Source organism: Lepisosteus oculatus, chromosome 14 (genome assembly GCF_040954835.1).
Source record: "Lepisosteus oculatus isolate fLepOcu1 chromosome 14, fLepOcu1.hap2, whole genome shotgun sequence".
Lineage (NCBI taxonomy): Eukaryota > Metazoa > Chordata > Actinopteri > Semionotiformes > Lepisosteidae > Lepisosteus > Lepisosteus oculatus.
The window spans coordinates 400010-417237 of NC_090709.1; the positions used below are offsets into that span (position 1 = coordinate 400010).

At 41.8% G+C, this 17228-nt stretch overlaps 1 protein-coding gene across 3 annotated transcripts; it reads left to right on the top strand.

Moving 5' to 3' along the window:
• The first annotated feature begins 10 nt into the window (after positions 1-10).
• On the top strand, positions 11-14104 carry LOC107076003 (zinc finger protein 664-like). 3 transcript variants are annotated; one of them, XM_069198913.1, is made up of 4 exons: positions 11-3918; positions 5412-5492; positions 8989-9189; positions 10114-14104. In XM_069198913.1, the coding sequence occupies exons 1-4, from the start codon at positions 3600-3602 to the stop codon at positions 10773-10775; spliced, it is 1263 nt and encodes a 420-aa protein (XP_069055014.1). In that variant the 5' UTR covers positions 11-3599; the 3' UTR covers positions 10776-14104. The 3 variants fall into 3 exon arrangements, 2 of the variants coding, with proteins under 2 accessions (XP_069055014.1, XP_015194767.2); XM_015339281.2 differs by lacking the exon at positions 5412-5492 and having other exon boundaries at positions 10114-14100; XR_011192109.1 differs by lacking the exons at positions 11-3918; positions 5412-5492 and adding an exon at positions 8032-8080 and having other exon boundaries at positions 10114-14102.
• The last annotated feature ends 3124 nt before the right edge of the window (positions 14105-17228 follow it).

Here is a 17228-nt window from a genome sequence, read left to right on the forward strand (position 1 = left end):
TCCAAAATGGTGACCAACGAATACTAGCAATGCATTGTGGTATATAACCGGAAAATATGCTGGGTTCGATATTTTCTCAACGTATGCGTTTATTAATGTTGTCGATATTATGGTTGAAATTTAACATTGATAATACATGGTGGCTATGTGCCCCCTGCTATGAGCTGATGTGCAATTTTAACGCATGCAGTTAGTAAGGATCGGTCACTGTTGTATGGTATTATATATAATGACATTATGGAATAGGATGGGGACAGGCCTGGCATCACGGGGGGAGGGAGGAATGTCGCCCCTTCAGTTTTGGGCAAAAAGATTTACCTAACTTAATTTGCGCCCTAAAAAAAAAATTGTACTTTGTCAATGGTCAGACAACACTAAATGACACGAACAGTCACTCAGTCTGTTTGATGGGCAGGAGGGCTATCCGTCCAGGAACTGCACATATCAGTGTCGTTATTGAGTGTCAACATTACGATCCTGTTTGCTCAGGTGGACCGATTCCTTGCAGTAGTTTATCATTATTCTTAAAATCATTATATAACTAGGACTAGTTATAGCAGTCTGTGCTTTCTGTTGGTTTTACAACATTTTTTTCTTAACGATTCAGAACGTCCATGTAGCTGCAAAAATGAACGCTTATGGTACTTTTCGCTCCAGGCAATACAAACCGTGAGAGTGACGAAAAATGTGAAACTGAACTTCATCGCAAATACCAGATTGCTAGTCGTTATCTTCTATCATGAAGCACTAATCAATGGCATAGCTGCGAGATTTCATTTGGGTAGCTGCACCGTACAGTTCCGTTTCAACCGAAATATCACCCCCCCTCAGAATTTCAGACGCCCCCCTACAGATTTTTCCCCAGGCACCGCGCACTGATGGGGGACGGGGTGTCCGGGAAATGGTATCAACGTTTCTCAAGAAAATAAAAATAGAAACTCTATAGGCACTCAAACATTTTACTGTTTTTTTCAGGCAGGTGGCAAGACCCCCTCCTCAAAACCCTTGTATGCCAAGCTGTGGGCATTGATTCGTCGAATATACGTATATTCACGGCGAAAATACAGCTATACGTATATATACGTCGCCTCAACGTATAATCAACGTCGAATTGCAACCGTAAAATCGACGACATTATTAAACACATATATAACGTCGAAAACACATCTAACACAGTGCCTGAGGCTTTTTACTGTATGTATCGTGTGTGCCGCAAACTAGGAGTATACGGCACTCTGAACAGTGTACGAAGTAAATTATTTTTGCAGTAATTAATTTACACGTGTATAATAAATATAGTAAATATAATAAATTAATGTGTGTCCTGTGATGGATAGACTCCACTGCTATCCTGTACTTGATAAAGCTGTTAGAAATTGGAAGGAATGAAGTCTCTAGAGAGTTTTTTGTAAAGCACTCACTAAAAATCATGAAACTTAAAAAGTCAAGTCCACAGGTTCTCTCAATGTAATTCCTCCAGAAACATTGTTTCTCTGCACTGTGTCCTATCAGTTGTACAATAATAAAGCTGTATAGAAATGAACAAGTAATAGGTTTATTCCATGTTGGAAAAAAAGGAGAGAAAACACAATGTTTCGGCCGTGGACCCTTCTTCAGTATAGAAATGGTCCTCTTCTTACGCAATGATTTCAGATTTTGCGCACATTTTCGACCAATTTCAATGCTACCATTTTTAGTTGGGCTCTTTGGAAGGCAATTGAAAGCTTCTGACTCCTTGAAATCATTCCTTGTTTGAATCCTGTCAAATCTGGTTTCAGTCCTGCCCATAGGACTGTTAGTAAACTGAAACTGTAGTGGTGAAAGTTTAATATTAATGATTTTATTATTAATGACCTTCTCATCTCTATTAGACCTGTATTACTGTTAACAGTGACATTTTGATTACTTCTTCTATGACTCAATCTTCTATATACTGCAATATATTGCAGTATATATGTTTGTGTTCCTAAATTAATATTGTTTATTACCTTCAGATGCGTTATGCTCCTCTTCTTTTTATGCTCAGCTACTAAAATGTCCCTTTAGTTGTAAAATTCTATATAAATATCTAATACTAAAATTAAAATGTGCACAGTAAAGAGATTAAATGATTAAATCTTTCCACGACCGACCAACGCACCACGAGTGCCCCTGTCGGTCATTTTGGCCAGCCAATCACGTGCCCTGGTAAGCCCACATAAGCGATAGGAACAAACACTGCTTTACAGAGGAGCACTGCCTGAGCTTGCTGTTGGTAAACTGGAGATCAGACTTATATTTGTGTGCATCAGCAGTGAAACTACATGTTGTTTGGTAGAGGGCTGAGTAGGAATTACGGTTGCTCAGGGTAACAGACTATGGTGAATGTAGGAGTTAACGGGTTCGGAGTGACGAGTTAAAATAGTTTGTTTGAGTGGCACATCGTCTTCCTGGGTTGTCAAATTCTACCCTATATGTGTACAAGAAACAAGACACAGACGGATCTCTTCACTGTAGAAAACTGAAGGATAGGATCCACAGTATTAAAAAGTTATGTATTTAATCTTGTTTCTTAGGCAGTGTCTATCAAGGTTGGTATAAAACTATCTGAAATTAATATATATTGAACTCCAGAAGGATATACAGAGACGAATGAAGCAGAGGGTACAAGGATTTAGTTATTTCATTTTCTATCTTTTATTTTCACACCATCCATGAACAGATTAACAATAAAATCAGGAAGGTCAGTACTGTACAGTAACATAGTCGCTGTCTCATGGATAACATCAGAGAATATGGCATATTCCCAAGGGGTAACTGGAATCTGGAATCTTTCCAAAAATTCAGTGCAATTCAACAACCCACTCTCTTTAACAATGGTGCCACTAACCAAATCTAATTATAGCATGTCTGAAAAAATATACTTTTAATTTTGTACTTAATGTTATTGTTATTCTATAATTAGCTGTTCTATTTCTTTAGGATACTTTTTTTTTATTCTTTGCATTTCTGTGCTGATTGTGTATAACAAAACATAAAGGATCAGCTGATGTGTATATCTGACGCTCTACATATAATCTGGGATACTTCGATGTATTTATTTTTAAATCCATTGTACATATTTTGAACAAAAGGGATAGGAAAAGGGATATTCAAAATAAACGTTTTTGGACATATTACTCATCTACATTAAACCGCTACAGTGAAAATATTGTACATACTTATGTCCTTGAAGGTATAAAGCAGAAATAAATATGCAATCGTACGGTTCAACACGAACAGTGCAGCTCGATGGCTATTCAGGCCTCCTGGGTAGGTGGCGGTAGCAGGTGCAGTGAGATTTATATCAAGTTGCAGAAACTCCTTTTTCTCAGCACCGCTCCTCGGTTGTTTTTTATGCCGCTTCAGCGCTCATGTATGACGTCATAATGCTGCGCGGTTGTGCAGACATTTCACCCGCATGGCAGTGATTGAATCGGTTGGTTTGGATGAATAATAAAAGTTATTTTGTTTAAAAATAACTTTTTAGCTCCTATAGGTACGACCCTGTTAAGCTGTAGACGTGTGCAGACCCTGAGCGTATGAACTCAGCCTTTGTTTCGGATTGACTCTTTAGAAAGATGGCTAATTTGTTATTCACGCTGGAGACTGAGCTTTACTCTTTCATGGAGGTTTTGCTTAAATCGATCGTGGATGAATTTTCTGAAGTTTTCCGAAACAGAATTGTTAAAATCACACAATTTGTGGAAGAGAGTTTCGGGAGTGAAGTGACGCAGCTGAAGGAGGAAAACGAGAGCCTGAAGTGGAGATTGCAGCTGTGGGAGAAGGAGTCGGGAGCAGGAGGAGATCAGGAACAGACAGATCGTGTTGGACACACGCTTCCATGTGAAGTCACTGGAGAAATAAAAGAAGAAGTAGACACGAAACTGGAGCTGTCAGGTCAGTGTAATGACTTGTATGAAGTCAGTGTCTGTGCGTTTAAAAACTAAGCCTTTAACTTCCTCAGTGGTAATAATATAGTGGAGAGATGCAGAGTGAAGTGGGAAAGACTTTTGTGATGTAGTAGCTGAATTCTTCACTGGGAACTAAACTGTTGTCACCATCATTAGCAAAAAATCATTCAATTATTTTATTTGTATTTGTAAATTTAGGTTGCCAACATAGCGTTCCAGAATTAAGTTTCACATTATATCTTTGGTCTTTGGTACTGTATGTAATTAATCTGAAGGTAAAAGTTATTAAATACAATTTTATAACCGAATCAATCTCTCTAATTTAGCGTCGTTGCCAGAATTATTGTGCCTGATTTGTAGAATATACAGAAATTCTATAAATAATACAAGATACAGTATGTATATATATATGTATGTTCATTGTAAAATAACTCCCCAAAGCGGCAGGATTACTATTATAAACGTCGGTGTGTCTATATTAACCTCTCTCACTCTCTTACGATGCTGAAGTTGGCTTCTTATTCGCATTTTTCTTTCCACCTTAAATGCCGCTGCAGTATTGCCTTTCGCCTGTAATTGACACTCTTCGGTCAGTACTAATCCGGATAGAATACTGTAGACATCCTCAGTGAAAGGGAATATCAAAATAAATAGCGACTGTCCTAGTTGTATTTTTGTATGAAATATATTTCAGAAAATCGCAAACCAATTTTAAAAACTCACAATAACACGACGTTACACTGGGAAAAGGTGATTGCACTTTCTGCTAAATTGCTATGGCCCTCCCTCCTGATGACAAAATCGTCTCACAATTCTGACACTGAGGTGTGAGAGACAATATAACAGACTATGAAAATACAGTACAAGTACAAGAAAATTTACTGTACCATTTTTTAAATATGTCCCTCTCAACATGGCATTTGAGGATTTATAGTCAACAAAATAACGCACCTTCTGCTGATTTGCTTTGTCCCTCCTTCCTCATTACCAAAACATCTTAATATTGCGACACTAAGGTAAGAGAGACAAAATCACTCATCATGTACATTTGTAATTACGACACTTCACTGTTGCATTTCTGCGTTTTGACATTCTGAATATGGCATGTTAAAGTATATAGGAAACCTAGATCAGGACAGGCTAACTGCAATTCATAGTGATTTGTCATTGTCTTACTTTCTGAATGAAAAACATATTTTTTCAGTGATTATGACACTTCATAATGACATAAAATATGCTTCAATACCAGAATAAATAATCATGGAAAAGATTCCTGGTAACTAGAATTACAATTACCGGTAAAACCCACAGTGGACATTCATAGTTGTGATTATAGGAATGTTATATATCAGGTGGGTAGCTGTGACAAGTAAAGGTTTATTCCATGCTGAAAAGAGAAGAAAGGATATCTTATATATCTTTCTTTCACCTGAAGAAGATTCCACAGCTGAAACGTTGTTTCTTTTCTTCTCTTTTCAGCATGGAATAAACCTTTACTTGTTCCTTTGCAGCCTTCGCATGCTGACGCAGCTACCCACCTGATATATAACATTCCTATAGGTAGGTACTTTATCAATCCCATGTGGGAAATTCAAGTGCTACTGCAGCCAGACACAATCAACACAGTACAGTACAAATGCAGTAATACAATACAGTAAATACATTTTAAAAAAGGAATAAAGAATTACAAACAAAACAGAAAAGCCGCACACAAACAAAAGTATGAATTTTGAAAATGAAATTTTGAAGTATGAAAACACAAGGAAGATGTAATAGACAGTATAGATATTACACACTCCCAAGCACATTGTACAGAGTAGGTAACTGTTGCAACTATTGCACAGTTGTGAATAATAAATAAATTGCCCATTCCACTTCCATGTATTGCACTTTTACAAACCAGATGTAGACAGAACACCAGTAAAACATCGTCCATGATGTATATTAATTTGGACACCATTCTTCTCTCAGCCACCAGCTCCAAAGAGTCCAGATCAGACCCAATGACAGAACATATTTTCTTGATGAGCTTGTTCAGCCGATTAGCGTCCCCCACTCTAATCCTAGAGCCCCAGCACACCACTGTCACTCGCTATGACAGACTGGTAGAACATCAGAAGCATCTCACTACACACATTGAAGGACCTGAGCCTCCTCAAAAAGTAAAGTCGGCTCTGACCCTTCCTGTAAATGGCCTCGTAATTGTTGGTCCATTCCAGTCTGTCATCAATGTGGACGCCCAGGTATTTGTACGAGTTAACCATCTCCACGGCGCTCCCAAGTATACAGACAGGAGTAGGTTGGGCCTTCTTCCTCCTGAAGTCCACCACCAACTCCTTGGTCTAAACCACATTAATCTGCAGGTGGTTATCCCCTCACCACTCCACAAAGCTATCTCCAGCCCACCGTCAATACATCCCACAATTGCAGAGTCATCTGAGAACTCTGCGGGTGGCAGGACTTCGAGTCGGAAGTATAGAGGGTGAAGAGGAATGGAGAAAGGACCGTCCCCTGAGGAGCCCCTGTATTACTTACCACCCATTCAGACACAGTTCTGCTGTCTCACAAACTGTGGTCTGCTTGTCAGGTAGTCAGTGATCCAAGAGATCATGAAGGTACCCACTTGCATCTCCTCCAGTTTCCTTCCTAGCAGTACTGGCTGTATAGTATTGAAGGCACTGGAGAAATAATAAAAAAATAATAATCTTCACAGTGCTGCCAGCTCTGTCCAGGTGGGAATAGGCCCTTTGCAGCATGTAAATTATTTCATCATCCACACTGGTGATGTTATAATAATAACAACAACAACAACAACAACAGCAACAACAACAGCAACAACAACAACAACAACAACAACAACAGCAACAACAACAGCAACAACACTTTTATAGTGCTTTTCTGGACACTCCAGTCAAAGCACATTACAGGTAATGGGGATCCCCTCCACCACCACAAACGTGAAGCATCCACCTAGATGATGCGACGGTAGGCATAGTGCGCCAGAACGCTCACCACACATCAGCTATCAGTTGGGAGGAGAGCACAGTAATGAAGCCAATTCATAGATGGGGATTATTAGGAGGCCATGATTGGTAAGGGCCAATAGGAAATTTTGCCTGGACACCAGGGTTATACCCCTACTGTTTGTTGAGAGAAGCCATGGGATTTTTAATGACCACAGAGAGTCAGGACCTTGGTTTTATATCTCATCCAACGGACGGCGCCTGTTTACAGTATAGTGTCCCCATCGCTATACTGGGGCATTAGGACCCACATGGACCGCAGGGTTAGCACCCCCTGCTGGCCCCACTAACCCCTCTCCCAGCAGCAGCCTTAGTTTTTCCACACCTGCTCAGCTTCAGTGGGTTGCTAGTTGTTAGTTTCAGAGTGATACGGCTGCTGGCCTTATGTTGCCTTTCGCCTGTAATTGACTCACTTCAGTCACTAGTAATCCTGACTGAAATCGTATCACAAATCTGACAATAGGGTGTGAGAAACAACGTAACAGATTGTCAAAATCCTGACGTAAAATAAATTTTACTGTACCATTTTTTAAATATGACCCTCTGAACATAGCATGAGAGAATGCATTGGGAAAAGCTGATTGCACTTTCTGCTGAATTGCTATGGCTCTCCCTCCTGATTACAAAATTGTCTCACAATTCTGACACTGAGGTGTGAGAGACAATGTAGCAGACTCTCAAAATCCTGAAGTTCAAGAAAATTTACTGTACCATTTTTTAAATACGACCCTCTGAACACAGCATGTGAGAAGACATTGGTAAACGGTAATTTACTGTTTTACCGGTAATTGTAATTCTAATTACCAGGAATCTTTTCCATGATTATTTATTCTGGCATTGAAGCATATTTTATGTCATATCGACGACACAATCACTGAAAACAAGTTTTTCATTGAGAAAGTAAGACAATGACAAATCAATATGAATTGCAGTTAGCCAGTCCTGATCTAGGTTTCATATATACTTTAACATGCCATGTTCAAAATGTCACAACGCAGAAATACAACAATGAAGTGTCGTAATTACAAATGTACATGATGAGTGATTTTGTCTCTCTTACCTTAGTGTCGCAATATGAAGATGTTTTGGTAATGAGGAAGGAGGGACAAAGCAAATCAGCAGAAGGTGCATTATTTTGTTGACTATAAATCCTCAAATGCCATGTTCAGAGGGTATTTAAAAATATTTAAAAACTGGTACAGTAAAGTTTCTTGTACTTCATGATTTTCATAGTCGGTTACACCTCAGTGTCAGAATTGTGAGACAATCTTATCATCAGGAGGGAAGGCCATAGCAATACAGCAGAAAGTGCCATTGCCCTTTGCTCATCCTCGGTTAACCATATATGCTCATATGCCATGTTCTAAATGTCCCATTTAATACTGCTATTTTAAAATGTCTTGTAAAATGCAAGAATTTGAGACTTGAGATTAGAAAGCAAGGTCGTGGTAAATATGCAGAATGTGCCAGTGATTTCATGTTTTGCCTTTGTCTTGTTTACTTGTTGTATAACATGCCAGTTTGTGTTATTGTGAGTTTTGAAAATTGGTTTTCGATTTTCTGAGATATTTCATACAAATATGCAATTTGGACAGTCACAATTTAGTTAACATATTCCCCTTTACTGAGGATATGTCCAGGAATCCATCCGGATTAGTACATTTAAAAAAGACTGTAGAGAGCCATCTACAGGCAATAGGCAACATAACATCACAGCAGCAGCATTTAAGGTGGAACAAAAAACGCGAATAAGAAGCCAACTTCAGCCTCATCTCTCTCAGTGCAGTGTTAATGTACTGTATTGTCCAGTGTGTCTGTATCTTTGTTTTATATTTGTTGTGTATCTGTTTGGATCTCTGGTGTACATCTAGTTTTTAAATAAGCTTCAACAAATTAATTTTAGTTGTTAGATAGTATTGCTCTGTTATCTCAAATTTTAAATTTTTGGCTTGTTTTTGTGTGCATATTATTTACTTTTGAACACTATTCTAAGCTCATGTTAAAGACCTTGCTGTCTTATCCTGTGTTTTCAGGCTCAGAGGCCAGTGCTCTCCCTGATGCTGGGGAAAGGGCTCCTCAGCAGCACATTGAGGAGGAGTGGGGCTCCAGTCTGATGCAGGAGACAGAGCTCACTGCTGCAGAAGGGAAAGAGAAACTCAGTGAGCAGCACACAGAGAGCAGACAGAGTGTGGAGGATATGGACTCTGTGTCCATGATGAAGACAAATCCTGAGAGTGAGACACCTGAACTCTTAGTATCTGATGATTTTATAGAGATGTATTTTTTAGTAATTTGAACAACAGAAGGTTGTAATAAACTGGGCTGTGTCTCTGTACAAGAGCACAAAGAAGAACTGGGTGAGTGTAATCTTACAGAGCAGGACATGGAACCCCAGTTCATTGACGCTGCAGAACAGCAGACTGATGTACCTGTTGATGAGATCAGTACTGAGTTACTACACAGAGGAGAGTCAGTACAGGGAGAAACAACAGCAGCTCCAACAGGGCTTGATAATAAATTGGCCTTGTTCTGTTAAAGTGGAGGGACTGTCATTGGAGAGGTGTTTTAAACAGTCATATGATCCCTTAGTATCTGATGACTTTACACGGGTTTAATAATCTGGTTGCTCAGTTACCCATACAATCACTTGCTATCTGTTGTCCTTATACATAAATGTACTTCGAGGGAATCTTTGACTAGCTGAGTGGGGATGGGATCTAGCGGACAGGTGGTTGACTTTGTCTTAATTAATTTCTTGAGTTCTTATTCATTAACTAATTGAAAAACATTAAAGAGGTGCTTTTATTGTTTCTCTACCAGACCTTTTTGCAGCTTATTTGATTGTGTTTGAAGTCTGGTGGTGTTAATTGTATCGTTAAAGAAGTTAATGAAATCGTCACTACTGAAGTTAGATGGTGCTATAGAATCGGTCTTATTTGTTAGATCAGCTATTGTCTTAAATAGGTAGCGAGGGCTATTTTATTGCTTTCTATAAGTTCAGAGTAGTAAATTGAATGAGCTCTGTATAGGGCTAAATGTTTTAATCTGGACACTAAGAATCATTTCACGAAGAAAACATTTTAGTGATCTGGAGTACATCTCTGTTCTTGGGTACAGAAAGGAACAACTGAATGAACTGGATGTTTTTTTTCTTACAGAGCTGGAGAAGGAGCCCCAGGTGATTCACACTGCTGAGCAGCACACTGAGGGACATGATGGAGAGAACAAGTTTCAACACACAGAGCAAGATTATTACTGGGAGCATTTGCAAAGTGAGAAACCACAGCAAGGCCAGACGTTCAGGAAGAATCACTCGAGCCCTTGCTCAGAGGAAGGGGACAAACTGTCATTACAGGATGGACAAGAGCAGCATTTCTGTCAGTCTAGCACTTCAAAACCCTACCAGAACCTTAACACAGGAGAGAGACTGTTCCCTTGCAGGGAGTGTGGGAAGGCTTTTAAAAACACAAGCAACTTAAAAACCCACTGGCGCATTCACACAGGAGAGAGACCTTTCTGCTGCAGTCAGTGTGGGAAGAGTTTTAATCAGTCAAGCCACTTAAGAAGCCACCTGCGCATTCACACAGGAGAGAAACCATTCAGCTGCAGTCAGTGTGGGAAGAGTTTTAGGCGGTTAGACACTTTAAACTGCCACCAGCGCATTCACACAGGAGAAAGACCCTTCATTTGTAGCCAGTGTGGGAAGTGCTTTAGTTTCTCAAATGCCTTAAGAGTCCACCAGCTCCTTCACACAGGAGAAAAAACATTCTGTTACAGCAAGGGTGGAAAAAAACAAATGCTCAAACATTCTGAACAGTAATTATAAATCCTCCTAACCAATACCTTAGGAAAATCAAGTTAGAAAAACTTTAATCTCGGTCAGTAAAAGCTTCTTGTAAATCTGGGATTTCAAATAAGTCTACTGTAGCAGAATATATTTCATGTAAAAGCAGAAATGTTACACATCCTAAATCTCTTTAATGACCTCTCCACTAGATATGGCTTCTCAGTGAAAAGTATTGAGGAAGGTCATGTTACAGCTATTTAAGGGGTGGTAGAAAGTATCATAAGGTTCAAGATGGTTTCTCCTGCTGTGTTTTGTATTGTTTAATCCCTTCTCTGTAATTGTTTTAGAAGTGGGATTCTCTGGTTTAAACTGTCTTTGTGTGAAGAGTTATTACAGAGTTGGATTTTAGTTCAGTGCAACAGTAGTTTTTTACCTTATACATACGTATAGCAAATGAGAACTGCTAGAAGTGATAAATATGTTAGTTAATGAGTGACTTGATGCAGTTGCATAGTAGCTTGAAAAGGCAAAAAATACAAGTAAAATGGAAAAGTTTGTCAGGAGCTAGGATGGAAAGCTGGTCTTTTAATTTTGGGGAGACAGAAGTTAAGACTGGAAGGCCAGAGGAGTGTCTGGTAGCCTGAGTGCTGTTAGAGAAGTCACTGTCCTCTGAACCTGGAGTATAGGATGTTAGTGAAAGGATAGAGGTGTGTGAGCCTCAACTCCAATATTCCTCAGAATTCAAGGACACACTGGCTCCAGTATTACCCTGAATCCTTGGACATCAGCTCCTGTATTCCTTCAAATCCCCAGACATCAGCTTCAGTATTCCTAAGAATCCCGACAGGAAGTTGTGAATTCAGCAGCTCCAGTCTGTGCTCATCTGTGTTCTTGCTTCAGTGCCAACAGAAGACAGTTGATTCTGATGGGGGTCATACCAGCAGTGCTGGAAAAACCCAGGCCTCTGGTGCTGGACAGACCTGACTCTCCTGTCTGGTGTTGCCCTTCTTGAGGGAGCAGTTTGTGCAGCCTGGCTGAGAACAAGCAGTGACCGGTTTGATACTCCGGATGAAAGGAACTGGACCCAATAACTGTTCTGTTTCTGCTTAACGGTGATCTTACTGATTTCCTTATGTGGGTTCAGTTTGTAGTTTTGTGATAGTTTCTTTCCAAGAAATTCATACAGCTTGCGAAAGATTAAATACAAATCTTGCCTACCAGTGCAGAAAAAAATACTGCCATCTGGAAAGAAAAAAGCCACTGATTTATTTTTTTATCCAAAGCTTACAAATGGAGAAAGGGATGCACATCTTGCTCCTCGTCTTCATGGTATTAAAAGTCCCTGTACAGTACCTCTGTTCCAATGCCAATGTCTCCTGTGGTCGTCAGTTCCTGAAACAGTAGTTCCTTGCCTTCAGGTATTAAAAAATCTCTGTACAGTACCTCTGTTCTAATGCCAGTGTCTCCCATAGTCGTCAATTCCTAAACCAAAAGGTTCTGGCCTCCGTGGTCTCGTACTCTTCAGCTTCCCTTGTGCTATCTGTGTCATCTCCAGGGTCTTGTGGGCAGTGGTGGATTAAGGTGATCAGAAGCCCCTAGGCTACACGTTGTGTAGGCCGCCCATCCCCATCTCCATCCCCCACCTATCCCATTACCAGAAAAAAAAAATAGAAAATACTGTAATAATTCAGTGACGCGTTCGGAGTAAGAGCCTGCTAACGCGGATTGAAACAGAATAAGACGCGGCACACGCAGGGAACACACACACTAGAATCGCCTGTAATGCACAGTACAGCAATACAATCAATAAATCAGATTTACAGCCAACCTGCGAGCTGACAACAGAAATCATGCGCACGCTTACTTTAAAACCGACGAAACAACAGGATAACCACAGACCCTGTTTGAGCGCATTATTTCAAGAGCAGTAGGAATCTCCCAACTCGTGCAAGTCCATTGCAGTCTCAAATCAGTCAATACACTGCATCGACGATTAAATATTTTTCTATATGGGCTTCCAAGAAGGGATCAAAGTCGCTGATAACTTCAAGGACACCCATGAAGTTCCTGCTGTCAGGGCGCCTGAAAGTTTTGCTGCGTCCCCAAAAAGGCAGCCCTTGCTCTGCTAACTTCAACACTGCAGCCACCCTTTTCAAGACATTAGTCCAATACTCATATTCATTGTCAAACTGTCTTTTTAGTTCTGAATCTATGAAACCATTATCAGCACAGCGCAGAACGTATACAACCATAGCCTTTGTGTGGCTCTCCGACACTTTGCGTTTAGCCAAGCATTCAGCGGCATTTTTCCAGTCACTATACCCTGCGGTCTGTCCGGACTTTTCAAATAATTTACATGCGAAACAAAACACTTCCTTTTGAATTAGAATACAGCAGCCATTCTCTTGAAACACGCTCACCATTTCTGAGTTTTCTTTTGAAGAGGGTTTTAGAGAAATACCTCTTTATGTTGTCTTTCTGATACTGTAACATCCGCGTCTTGGTTTTGACACGATTTTGGCCGACAGGTCCGTTTAAAAAAATACTCTGGCCAGTCGGGGGCCCCTTGGCTACAGCCTATGCTAACCTGTTTGTTAATCCACCCCTGCTTGTGGGAATTGCGAGCGCACTCTGTTCCGGCTCAGATGTTTTTATTCCTTCCCTTAGCCAATCCCCCTCAGGGGGTTTTCCAGAGTCCCTGTCAGAAACGGGTTGGCACAATATTTTTCCAGGAGGAAGCTTGGGTGTGACTGTTGTTACTGACTGTTCCCCGATAGACTGTATTCATTAGAACAAACTGAAGTTTCAAACCTTGAGTGAGAGCCAACATTGACACCATCCTGGCAATCAACAGAACGCAGTCAATCACAGCCTGTTACTGCCTCAATGGCCCAGATCCTGCAACAGGACTGTACATTTATATTTTAATACTTTTTTATATTTACCTTCATTTTAATATACACGTAACCATAAAAACTGTTCAATATGTATATATAAATGTGTTGTATTTTTAAATATTTTATCTGAGGGTGCAAGAGGGTCTTTATACCCTGTGAAACATCCAAGACAACTGTAATAGAGGCTAATATTTTAATAAAATTTGCTATAAAAAAACTACAATTGGTACGATATCATCCTTCAATATCGTCGTTCATTTGAAGGATTTGAAGAAGAACAGCAATTGGAGAATACATTGATTTTGGACTGATGTTTGTCTCTGAATAATTCTTCCTCCTGGAAAGAAGAAAAAAAACAGGTTTTGAGTCTCATGATGATGCTCTTTTGGACCCCTAAAAAACACGTTAATTTGTTTCCGATTTATTTTGGATAAAGTTCTCTCTCATCAAAGAGAAATGTTATCAGTTGAATGCATTCAATACTAAAAGATACCCCTAGTTTCCTAAAAATGGAAATAAGTCTGGAGGAGGTTCTTGCAGGTGGGGTGTGAGGAAAGTCTTTGGTAAGGAAATCGTCGAGAAGATGGACGAGAAAAGGGAGCTTATACTTATTCAAGGGGATCCAGCAGAGAGCTTCGGCTAAGGTACCGAATATTTTTGGGCTACTCCTATGTCCGAAGGTAAGGTATGTGCGAAGAACTTGTTCTGCCAATTAACTTGGAAGAAGAGCCATAAGTCTGGGTCAAGAGGCATAACTTTAAAGGCACTGGAGATGTCGGCCTTAGCGAGCCAGGCACCCGGACCTGCAATTTTGAGGAGAGAAATGGCGTGGTCAATTGTGACATAGTGGAGGGAGAAGTCTGAGCTGGGAATAAGGCTATTGAGACTTGGCATGCGGGAGTTATGAGGGGCTGACAAGGCAATTATAAGGTGTTTTTTACCGGTATACTTACAGACCGCTATACCAAAGGGATTGATGCGGTATGCAGGGAATGGGGGAGAGTCAAGTGGGGCCATCATGAAACAATTCTCAACTTTGGATGCTAGCAAGGAATCAACGGACTGGGGATTAGCGGTGGCAGATTGCACATTTATGCACAAGACGGAGGAAGAAGAAAGTGTGCACAGGCCTGGTGAGAATCCGAAGGAAAGGCTGTCGAGTAAGATGTGGGTGGAAGAGGGGTCGGGGTGACTGAGCAGGTCGGAAGCAAGAATGGGGAAGTCGATCGGGGTAAACGGAAAAGCCAGTAGTCATTTGGGAACGCTGAAGGTGGAGCGAGCATGGAAGGGCTGGCGGGGGCAGGCAGAGCGAGCATGAGCTACACCGCAGAAGCTGCAAATGTGAAGGAAGCGACGAAGGGGAGAGGTCCGTGTCGAGGAATTGAAGATGTTGGGAAATTTATTGGCCTCTGATCATCACGATGGGCGACTGCGAACGTCTTTGGACCGGTAAGGTTTGAAGAAGACCTGGTGGTAGAATAGATGCTGTGGGGGCGAAGTGGCGGACGGTATCTGGGCAAAGATTTGATGAGTGTGTCCAAGAGGAACAGAAGTCGTAGGAAAGAGCTCGGACGCTGGTGAAAGTGCGGCAGTAAAGCTCAATGTCGAGGGCTCCCCAGTAGGTGCGCTTGTTCCATTGGAGTAGGCGGGCAGCAGCCTTGGCCGAGAACTGCTTATGGTAATCATAGAACAGGGAGCCCTCAAAAAGGACAGAGATCGGGGATGCTGTGAATGTAATCGCTGAGTTACTGACGACGTTCGGGAAAGGCGGAGTACGTGATGTTGCGGAAAATGCTGAAAGCCAAGCAGAAGTCGGAAACTCGAAGGACTAAAGCAGAGTGAGGGTCAGAAGATTTGAGAGTAACGGAAATCGAACCGCATTTGACAGTTCTAGAATCGGCGTTGTAAGTAGAGGAAGAGAGAAGGTGAGCTAGATTGACGTCCGCACCTCATTGAATTTGCTGCCGGAGTGAAAAGGGAATGGGAGGAGCACTAAACTTAAGTGTGTTAGGAGGAGCTGGGACAGGAATGGCTGTTCGGAGAGGAAAATCCTTAGTAAAGGGGAGATTGGAATCCAGGGCTGAAGGCATGGGATGACGGATGCCGTGTTGGACACCTGGGAAGGGAGAAGATGAGGAGGGAAGAAGAGCGGAAAGCAGATTGTGGTAGGAGGGGTTAGACAGATCTGGGTGCCTGAAGCTCGGTGGCTTGGGATATGGAAGCCGAAGACTGTTGAGGAGGAATTGAAGCAGGGGCGAAGGCCGCGTGAAGGACTGAGCAGGCTGCCGAGTCGCCTTGGAAGCCAGGGGGTGGGGGAGGGTAAGGGACGCCTACTAGCTGGCCTTTGGGCCGTGGAGACAGCAGCATGGGCCGAAAGAAAAGAAACCGGGGCCGAAGGCACCAAGCTGGAGGAGTTTGAGTTGTGTTGGACACCAGAGGTAGAGACAAAAGAGAGTGCAGAAATTAGATTAAGTGGAGAAGGAGGTGGGGGAGGGGCGTGAGCCTGGGGCCTTAGACTCGGCAGCAAGGAGTTTAGGGAAGGAGACTGGGTGGAAGAGGCTAGGTGCAGTTGTTCAGCAGAGGTATGGATTGCTTGGGAAGAGACACAGACACGGATATATCAAGACAAGACGAGACAGAAGACGCAACAGGCAGAGGCGCGGGCTGCCTCGGGGTCCTCACGTTGGGATGAGTGGCGGCGGTGAGGGTGATGTCAGAGGGTGCCAGGGGAAGCTGTGGAGCTGATGTTTCCTTTGTGTAGACTGCTGTTAAGTACAGGGAAAACAGAGCTTTTTTGGAAGCGTTTCTTTTAAAATGGACGCCATGTTTTTGAAGTATCCTCTGGAGGCTTGCTACGGTCCAGTTGGAAATTGCAAGAGATGGTCTAGGAGAAGGGGGAGCCGATGTGCGTGAAGCGCGGCAGCAGGGACATCCTCGAGAGAAGCGGGGGTTATTTGGAGACTTTGCTGTGGAGGAACGGGAAGGCTGGGTTTGTAATGAGAGAGGGACTACAACGTTGGAACGCAGTCATCGGCGAGGAGTTGGATCTTGTGAGGACTGGCTGGGAGATGAGCGGCGCTGATGTGGAACGGCGGCTGAAGGAGGCGATGAGACGGAGGTGAGGGGAGCAGTGGGGGGAGGACTGGACGAGAGGGGTAGGAGAGTCTCCTGCACTGCAGAAAAGGTCTTCATCGGAGCGGCAGATTTGATCCATGAAAAGGGAGCACAGATTCGAGCTAGGCGAAAACGAACCATGCAGAAAACGAACGAGGAAGAGGAGAGGGTGACATTTGATATATATGGAGACCGGTTGCTTACGTCAGGATTAGTGAGAATTGCAGCAGCTGTGTTGAATGAGCGCGGCTGCCTTCATTCCTCCTGAACTTTCATTAAAAACTCCATTAATGATAATATCACATAAGTTAATTATTTTAAAATTACAATAGATTGTACAGCATTTATGTTAAAATAAGTTAATATGTCAAAATATCAAAATCCAACTGCACAGTGCTAACGTAATGAAGAATGAAGAGATAAAAGAGATGCCCAGGAAGTGGGATAACGTACTTTTCATGTTTTTGTATGTTTT

Bases quoted from the DNA above. Each gene is read 5' to 3' on its own strand.
- LOC107076003 (XM_069198913.1), top strand. From the start codon at position 3,600: ATGGCTAATTTGTTATTCACGCTGGAGACTGAGCTTTACTCTTTCATG. The intron at 3,919-5,411 runs GTCAGTGTAATG...TTCTCTTTTCAG, and splicing joins CACGAAACTGGAGCTGTCAG to CATGGAATAAACCTTTACTT. The intron at 5,493-8,988 runs GTAGGTACTTTA...CTGTGTTTTCAG, and splicing joins GATATATAACATTCCTATAG to GCTCAGAGGCCAGTGCTCTC.